Source organism: Paramacrobiotus metropolitanus, unplaced genomic scaffold (assembly GCF_019649055.1).
Source record: "Paramacrobiotus metropolitanus isolate TYO unplaced genomic scaffold, Prichtersi_v1.0 Parri_scaffold0000130, whole genome shotgun sequence".
NCBI lineage: Eukaryota > Metazoa > Tardigrada > Eutardigrada > Parachela > Macrobiotidae > Paramacrobiotus > Paramacrobiotus metropolitanus.
In genome coordinates, this window is record NW_026570350.1 from 5,443 (window position 1) to 15,012 (window position 9,570).

Genomic DNA, 9,570 nt, shown 5'->3' on the forward strand with positions numbered 1-9,570 from the left:
TACAAACAAAATATACTGTGTAAAACACGGACTGCGGCCGCGGCTTTGCATTACTTTGTAAACTTGGTTAGCCATTTATTTACGTAATTAGAGCCGGTAATTTTCTAGCTTGTTGTGTCAAAATTCTGAATAGAGCGGGCGCAGAACATTACGAATCTGCCAGCTCGGGCGGGTAGACGTATCATGCAGTACTGGGAATTTGGTAGCATATTCTGAAGAAATCGATTGCGTTGCGTGATTAGTGTCACTTCGTGCTTGTCTGTACAGGCTGCAGCGTAAATAAAAATTTATTTTACGTATTACTTTTTTGCGCGAATGAAATAAGAAGTTGCTTTGTTCCTTTTTAAAATTCATCAGACATCATAGAAAAGCTGAAGTACACAGCTTATGTAGAAATAAGTAGAATGTAGAATAAAGCGAATTAGTGCGCAGCTAACGCGATCCCGGTACAATGATGCTGACGTGTACAAGTTTTGGACCTGCCAATGGAGAGCGCGGAGTGCATTGAAAAGTAGCCGCAGTGAGGAAAGCGAGAGAGCCATTTAATTTCTCTCTCTCTCTCACGTTGAGTCTCATCCGCCGTACTTCTCTCTCTTTCTGTACATCTCGGCTGTGTCGAGTCTGCCTTTATACTTGTTTGCCGTATATAAATCATGACCCACTAAACTCGTTTTGGCGAGCTCGTTGGCAAGCTTGCAATAGCATATTTTTCTCATTCTCAGAGCTTGCTCTCTCTCTCTCTCGTGCTTCAGCTTCCCTCTGGTCAATCGAGAAAAATGTCCGTCACCGTCAAACCTGCTACGGCAGCTTTGCACCTGAACATGTTGCAACACGCCATCTGACAGCATCGTAATACTTCAGAGCAGTGCTGCACCACACCAATCGGACGCGTCGCGGATAAATATTTTCCTGGTGGAAAATATCAATACTCTCCACATTCTGCACCGATATCCGAATGATCCGCGTAACAGATGATTAATCTCTGATGAATATTTCTCGTTCCTTCCCCTCCTCCGCGGTCAAACACAGTGTCTCGGTGGCCACAGCACCCCCCCTGTCGCCCATCTCTTCCTCGGAGGACGACGACGAGGACGCCACCACCAACACCATCAGTACGACGACATCCAGCTCCGGTCTGACCTTCACGCCGGCCCATTCCAGTACGGATCTGTTGATGAACCGGGCGGCGGCGCTGGATCTGGACGCCAGCGCATCACCCTCCCCCTCCACCGTCGTCATGCAGGGGGGAGCGGGTGGATCCCTGCAGGCCCCCAGTCCGGCGGGCAGTACGACGGGCAGTAATAGTGGCCTGCTGTATCCCCCCAATCATCCCCTGTCGATCTCCAAGCATCTGTGCAGTATTTGTGGGGATCGCGCCTCCGGGAAGCATTACGGTGTCTTCAGGTGAGTGACAGATCGATTTTTGTGATTTTTAGCCGTTTGGTTTACGGCGCAACTCGTGGTGTTTGGTACAGTATGCGGGTGATGGCATAGGCGATACAGTTTTTCAATGTGTCGAGCCGCATTTATTTTTTCGTTGATGGATTTTCCATTTGTATTTTTGTTCACTTTGAGTTTTACTGTTTTGGTGGAATATTTGTTGATCGTTGTATGGTAATTTTTTCAACAGTTGTGCGTATTAGAAAACGAACGACATGACAAAAACAAAATTTATCAATTTTATTGTGGAATTTATAGTTTTAAATAATTTATTTTTGCAGTAATTACGGTAATGATTTTTCTGTTTGGTGGTTGTGCTTGATTTTTTCAAATGGTATATTAAACAATTATTTCCGCATTTATTTAGCGCGAATTACATTATTTGGATTTTGTAAAACAGATTTTGGAAATTGAATATTCTCGGATAAAATATTTGCACGTCGGCGACAGCACTCTCTCTTGGGGCTTCTTTGTTTTCTTTTCGTCAGAAATTAGCCGGTTTTGGGGTCGGCGGACAGTAGAAATAGCTGATTATTAGGGAAATGTGTGCGTAGTAATATTAGTGTATGTTGGTCAAAAAGAAAGTGTGGCAGTATGTTGCCTTGTGCGGTGTGCGCATGGGTTTTTATGGGCCCCGGCGCATGTTGACCGAAAAAGCCGGAGCTGAGTGACGACCGGCCGTCGTCGTGGCAATCACGGCAGATGTTCTCGATAGAACACCGATGTATGTTGTATCGCCAGCGGGGCTGGCGCTGGCGTAAAGCCGTTAAAGAAAACATATTTTATGAGCTTGTTAAGTTGGTACAATCAACAGTGGCATTAACAAGGCGCTTGCTAATTTACCCAGATTTTTGGTGAATAAATTTCGTAAATTGGCATTTTTATTTATTTTTTCAACAGTAAATTCAGTAATGTTGGAGTAATTTCTTATCTTATGCGTTTATTTTTTTAACATACTTTTTATTTTAATGGCATTTCTTTTCAGCATGTCACAGTAAATTATTGTAGATTTATCCAGATTTTTTTCTAAATAAATGTCGAACTTGGCATTATTTTTCTGCATTTTTATTGGGTAGCTTGAATAGCTTCTTACCCGATGCGCGCATTTTCTGGACATACCATTTGTTTATTTCACTGAGAATTATTTTTAGAAAAATACTGTAGAATTATTAATTAATTAATTGTTTTATTCGAATGTGATGGGAAGGGTCGAAATAATATTGATTATTTAATGATGAATTTAATAATAAGCTTGGGATTCTGAATTAATGAACAGTACAGTATTTTTATAAGCCGAAGCAGCTGCAAATTCAGCCGGAAATAATGTGAATTTTGCTAGAATATTGTCGCTGCTTGAATTGGTCTAATGTTAAATTTTTAACCATGTGCAAAATTTAAAATTATTAATTTTTGCGAAACAGTGCCGGTTTTCAGGAGCGCCGTTTTATTCCGGAATTTATTGTAATTTTATTTAAACTCGGAAAAATGTTCAAGTAAAAAATCAGTTTCAGCCGTACCGTGTAGTGCATAATTATCCGAGTTGTTCTGCCAGGCTGCGCGTATTTTACTGGTTTAACCTTGAAATGTTTGACGACCCGACTGGCCGGTCTCGGAGGAGTGAGCGCCTTCCAAGTCTTGAGAGAAATGCACGAGTGTGTATATTGCGTATCGTACAATTATTACGATTGTCTGTTCTCCTGATTGCGCGGTGTACGGTTGCAGCGCCGGTACTGACTTCCGTTGCGTAATTGGCGGTAACCTTATCGTGTGTGTCCTCCTGCATCTGATACGCCGGGTCACGCTATACACGGGCAAATGTCAATGTTCCCCTGATAAATGGTTATTATCGCGATATGACGGGTGATTAGGCCGAATTAGGACAGTGATTTCCCGGTGTGATGGCGCTGTGGTTTATCGGGAATTATCGCTGGCCACAAATTCACAAAATAAGCAGCGATAGTGAGATGGTAGTGCAAGTGCGTAATTATTCCCGCTGGTTGCGTTCACGTGCGGTTGTGACAATTTTCTGGGCGCTCCCTTGTTCGATGTACAAAGGGATGGCTTGATTGCCCAGTGATGCGGTAGTGCAAAACAGGAAAATGTCACGTCGAAATCAAGTGTTGTTTTGACATAGAAATTTGGTGAAATAAATGTATATTAAAATTTGTGCGATTTTTAGAAAAAATAATTCTGAATTTGCTGGAAGTCGCTGTTAATATTGGCAGAAAATAAGATGTAATTGAATTATTTGTAATTAAAAGGATTTATTTTTTCAAGGTTCTATTAAACATTTTTTGGCATAAAAAATTTGTAAAACAGTTTCGTCAGATTTGAAACTAATTGTAAACAATTAAAAGTTGCAATATGAAGTTTGAGAGACATTTGTTTTTAAAGTTTGGAATTATTCGAAGCAAAACGACGAATGTACCGCGACAGTTAATGGTGGAAGACCAAGTCGGCTCATTAAAAGTTGTATGTTTTTTGTAGAATATATTTTATATAGCTCGTTTATATTTTAATTTTTTATGTATATTTATATATTGTAATAAATTGTGGTCAAATTTATTTAAAATTTTCTGCATGCGGTTAAAAATTATTATTAAATTAATAATAATTATTATTATTAAAATTATGTACTTTGCAGTTGCGAAGGATGCAAAGGCTTCTTCAAACGCACAGTTCGCAAGGATCTAACGTACGCCTGCCGCGAAGAGCGCAGCTGTATCGTCGACAAACGCCAGCGCAACCGCTGCCAGTATTGTCGCTATCAGAAATGCCTGGAGATGGGCATGCGGCGGGAAGGTACTAGTCCCCCGTTTCCGGCACATTTGTCCGTCCTCCTGCATTATTTTACGCAGAACAGCCCTACGAAGATTAAGCGGGTATAGTTGTTCTTTCAGCCGTTCAGGAGGAGCGATTGCGCGCCAAGGAGAACCGCCACAAGAGCGGCGGCCACAGCAACACGCTGAACAGCAGTACGGCGTCTTCCGCCGACATGGAGCCGGAATCCAGCAGCCAGGTAGCTGCGATAATAATAATCGCACATTTCATGAGCTCTTGTTTCATTAGCTGTTTCTTAAACCGTGTACTCGTTTGGTTTGAATTATGCAAAACCGTATAAACTACAACTATCATCATACATTTGATATGTTAATTGCCCGTAGTCTGGTGTTAGTACGCCTGGTTTTGAGATTGTATGTCCTGACTTCGTTCCATAGGTTAGGTAACTTTTATCTCTTAAAATCTAACCTTAAAAAAATTATAAAATTTTCTAAATTGACAAAAACATTTTCCAAAAGCCTGGTAAGATGGTGATCTGGTACTACATCAAACTAGTACCGAATTCGTGTGCATACACGAAAACTTTCACTTTCGCGCGGCTCCTGAACTTTGTTTTTATGACATTCTGCAGCCAGATGATTTGTTTACATTGGCGAAAAGACCGTTTGTGCGCTCAACATCCGGTTATGGAGTTATGGTTGTAAGAAAATTCCAAAACGTTTAGGTGCACCACAAGTCTCATTATGAACCGGTTCCTTTCAAATTTTGCCTAAAAAAGCATACGAGTAGAGATCGTTTTATACAACACCAGGTTTCCATCATGCTGTTTAAATTTTGAAAACAATTTCAAGAATTTAGAATTCTCTTGTAAACTGGAAAAAAATTCCAGAATTTCGGTTCCGTGTCAAAACGAGCTCTATGCTTACGTGCCTTTTTGTGCAAAATTGGAAGGAGATCGGTCCTTAATGAGACTTTTGGTACACCTGATTGCTAGTGTGCGAAAGCGAAACGTTTCGTGCATGTACCCGAATTTGGCACCATATATGCCGGGTCACTTTCCTTGATAGAGTTTGCCTATTGTAGTGCGACAATAATATTAATGATAATATTAATAGGGCGGCAGTTACGGGTTCGCCGCCGTGTCGACGACGACGGCCACGCCCAATCCGGCATTCAACAGCGCCGCCACGGTGGAGTTCTCGTTGAGCCGGCTGCAGGAGGCCGACGCCATGATGTTGGGGGCGTTCCTGGCCGGGCCGGGGGAGGTGCATGTGCGGCCGCTGGATTTCGGCCACGGGATGCTGCAGCAACCGGATACTAACCGCCAGCTGGTGGATATCTGCGAGAAGGAACTACATCTGGCCGTCATGTATGTCAAACGCTGTCCGGTGGTCACGGAGCTGTCGCTGGACGACCAGGTGGCCCTAATTAAATGCGGTACGTCCTGGAAAAACTAAAAATGCCGTGACAGTGTGTTGGCCGATTTTTATTGATTTTTGCTGTTTTTATTGAATTACGTTTTAATTGTTTTTGGTACGAGTGTGCCATAAAAACAAACCGTGCTCTGTCTACTATGGTCGGATGATTTGTGGTGATTTTTTTAAGCATTTCTTGTAATTTTTTGTTTATTAGAAGTTGCCTAGTTCTTTTACACTATAAGGCTTAATTAATAATAATAAATTCGACATTATCAGCTTTTAATAGGTTAATTACAATGCTGCAGATCCAGCACAGTAAAAAAACATCTCCAATGGAGATTTTTTGGTATTGCTGTCGCAGTTATTTTTCGAAATTTTGTCGGAGCCGTGGGAATATTTTTATTGCACGCACGCCGCAACCGAAGATAACCAGATTATAGGTGCTGTTTTCCGTGTTAGCGTGTACGCTGCCCAGTGTTTCGTGCTCATACACGACTCAGTACGGTGATGATGTGTTGTTAATTGTGTGTTAGGCTGGAATGAGCTGCATCTGTCGGCGATGGGCGCCCGCGCCATGTTCGCCAACTTCAAGCAGGGCCTGGTGCTGTCCTCCGGCATGGCCATCAGCCCCTCCCAGGCCTCGCTGTTCGGCCTGAGCGGTCTGGTGGAGCGGATGTCGTGTGAACTGATCGCCAAGCTGACCGATCTTCAAGTGGACAGCTTCGAGTTGGCCTGCCTGCGCGGCATCATTCTCTTCAATCCCGGTAGGCATTCTCTCACTGTGCACTTGTTAGTCAACAAACAACCAACGGTATACGCGTTTAAAGCGGCTGTTGAAGCGGATTGCCGCAACGGTTGGGCCGTGTGGAATTATGCGTGATTTTAAGCTGGTTTCATCACGCTACAGATCACGTAAAATGGCTGGTATTTTTTTGAATTTTGCTGGTGGTGGTAAGCTTTCTGAAACTGAAAAAATAACGCCCTTGAAAATTTTCTCATGATTTATACAGCCCTGCTACGCCAAGTTGGGACAGTTTTTCCCAAATATTCCCATGAATCAGCCGACACCAGATTAAAACTTATCAAATGTTCACATGATCCCTATGTTTGTCCAACATCTTTTGCATTTGAGGTTTTCATGCTGGAAGCTTGTTTCGAATTATAATGAGATTAAAACTAGAGCAGACTAGTTGGAAAATATGATTCGATCCATCGATCTGATTGGACACTTCCCATTTAGAATTTGTTTAAAAATTCTTTTGGTGTGATAGTCTTAAATTGGTAACTCTAGATTGTTCGCGATGCAGTACTCTTGCAAACTGTCCTGTATGCTAGTCGATTTCAGCCAGGTGTGAGTGACCTTTGCAGTCTGACTGCAGGTGCCCGAAAACTGGAGGATGACTTCCTCTGCATGCTCGCCATACAGTCGCAAGGTGCCGAATGTAAATTGTTTTGGTAAAATCTCGTTCAGGAAGTTTATAGTGTCAATTTAAGTCTCGCTATCCGCACAATAAGCCCGGGGTATTCCGTCCCAGAGAGTTCAAACAGCAACTATATCGTTTTCTATCTGCAGCTTTGTTGATATTTTGTTCCCCTTTTTCGGACCAACCATCTTCCCCTCTGTGCAATAGATGTCAGTCAAAATATTAAATTTTAATGACGTTATCTCTGTGTCATCCTTGGAAAATATCAGTTCGAGGATACAACACTATGTGTGCTAGGCAACCCAGTTCTCCCGATGATTGGTTATAACATAGCTGTCTATGGGAACGTCCCTTAATTTCGTGCCGACCGCGAGCACTGGTTGAGCACAATTCTTTTGCCAACTTGCGATGGACACCTTTTGGGTCTCTCAATAGATTTCAAAAAAGTCCTCGAGAAAATATCGATCGGTGAATTTTTTAAAGAGGAAGTTATAAGAGCTCTAAAACAGATCACCACCCCGCCCCCTAAATAACCGCTTGGCTCGCCACTGGCAGACTCGAACTTGATGGTTTTAACAGTTCTGGATTTGTAATAAAAAGTTACACTAGTAATGTTAAAGGATACAAGTAAAACGATAAATACAAATATTTTATAATTTATTTTGTGCAACTGTCCCAACTTGGCGTAGCAGGGCTGTATTATATAAAATTTTGCTTTTCTAACAAGTAAGTAATGGGCAGAATTATGGCCGTTTTAGATGCAGTAAAATACTACTTAATTTCGCTCTTATTGGTGCGTATAAATATCCTTCCTAAATTAACTAAAATAAGGTTATACATAAAAATTTTTTTATTCAGCTTTAAAAAACCCTTCCAGAAAAATTACCGTCTTTTTGAAAAATGGATTCTAGGAAAAGTCTTTTTATTAAATTGCATTGTGTTTTGTTTTCTTTATGTTGAAATTTTATTTTTAATTCTATTATTGCGCCAGTTTTGCTACGGTAGTTGTGCTGACAATAACAACGCTTTTGGGAATAGTCAGTTATCTTATAGATATTATTAAGGAATATTAATTTTACTATGGATTTTATTATTGGCTTTTGGTCATTATTGATTTAAATGCGGATTTTTTTTAGTGATTTTTTTATAGCTTTCTTTAGTAATTTTACTGATTTTTTTCGATAACCCACAGATGCCAAAGGCCTAGTGAACACGGAGCGCGTGGAAGCCTGCCGCGAGAAACTGTACTCCGGCCTGGAAGAGCACTGCCACCAGATGCACCCGGCCGACTTCTCCCGCTTCGCCAAGATCCTCCTACGCCTGCCCTCCCTGCGCAGCATCAGCCTGAAATGCCCCGACTACCTCTTCTTCTCGCAGCTCTTCCCCAGCCTCCCCATCGAGGGCTTCCTCACCCGCCTCCTCCAGCAGCCCACCCGCGACCTCCGCTCCATCGCCGTCGACGTGGAGAACGAGGAATTCCAGCGCAAGCTCCTCCTCCCGCCCAACGGGGGTGCGACAGGGGCCACCGCCCCCGGGAACGGCCATCTGGGGGGCCTGAACGTCATGGGCCCGGTGTCGGAGTTCCTGCAGTCGAGTTTCGGCGGCGCTAATGGGGCGGGTGGGGCGTGGGGCGCCGCCCCCGCCGGGAGTCGGTCGCCCCCGGGGGCCGACATGTTCGGGTTCGCGAATGGGCTGATTAAGCAGGAGCCGTCGAATTCCTTCTCGTGAACACGGTTCCCCGCGGCGGGTGGCTATGAGATTAACGGGAGGATTTTATTTTAATTATTTATGGTGTTTTTTGTAGTTTGTCTTTGGTGTTTAATTTCTCACCAGCTTTTTGGCGATTTCTTTTTTTGTCTGGAGTGGATGAACATTTTTTACACACGCTTGTGGTTTTTTTCTTGGTGTTTTTTTATGGCTTTTAACCGGAAAGTTTTTATTGCCGTTTTTTAAATGTATATTGTAGCAGTCTGGATTGTGGTTGTACTGGTTTTTGCCGTGCGAAGCGGATATCATTAAAAGCTGAAATGTTACATATATTATCTATATTTATAAAATAAATAATATTTAACGTCTTTGTTTTGTATTTTATAGTATTTTACATAATGGACAATTTTATTTAAGGGATATGACCACTGACCCGGTACATGGTACGAAATTCGTATACAGATGCATGCACGAAAACGTTCACTTTTCACTTTTGCGCACTTCCAACTCCCAAACACTTTTTTGCCCTGATTTATGACATAAAGTAGTCAGATTATTTGTATACATACTTCTAGGCGTGAAAACCATTTTTGTGCACAACATCCGTTTCGGGAGTTATGGTTGTAACAAAATTACAAAGAGTCTGAATGCGTTCAGGTGCACCCGAAGTCTCTTTATGGACCGATCTCCTCTAATTTCGCATGTAAACCCAAACATTTCGAAGCCGGTCGAAATTCCCGCTACTGGGTGGCGTTATACAACATTATACTTGTACATATAATTGCACCAAATAAGTAACT

The 9,570-nt window shown here is 42.3% G+C and overlaps 1 protein-coding gene across 2 annotated transcripts; it reads left to right on the forward strand.

Moving 5' to 3' along the window:
- The first annotated feature begins 498 nt into the window (after positions 1–498).
- LOC129598813 (retinoic acid receptor RXR-alpha-B-like) lies at positions 499–9,096 on the forward strand. 2 transcript variants are annotated; one of them, XM_055496872.1, is made up of 6 exons: positions 499–1,404; positions 4,085–4,242; positions 4,329–4,459; positions 5,337–5,658; positions 6,173–6,403; positions 8,256–9,096. In XM_055496872.1, exons 1-6 carry the CDS (start codon positions 986–988, stop codon positions 8,789–8,791), a joined length of 1,797 nt encoding a protein of 598 aa, XP_055352847.1. In that variant the 5' UTR covers positions 499–985; the 3' UTR covers positions 8,792–9,096. The 2 variants fall into 2 exon arrangements, with proteins under 2 accessions (XP_055352847.1, XP_055352848.1); XM_055496873.1 differs by having other exon boundaries at positions 4,341–4,459.
- Positions 9,097–9,570: the final 474 nt, after the last annotated feature.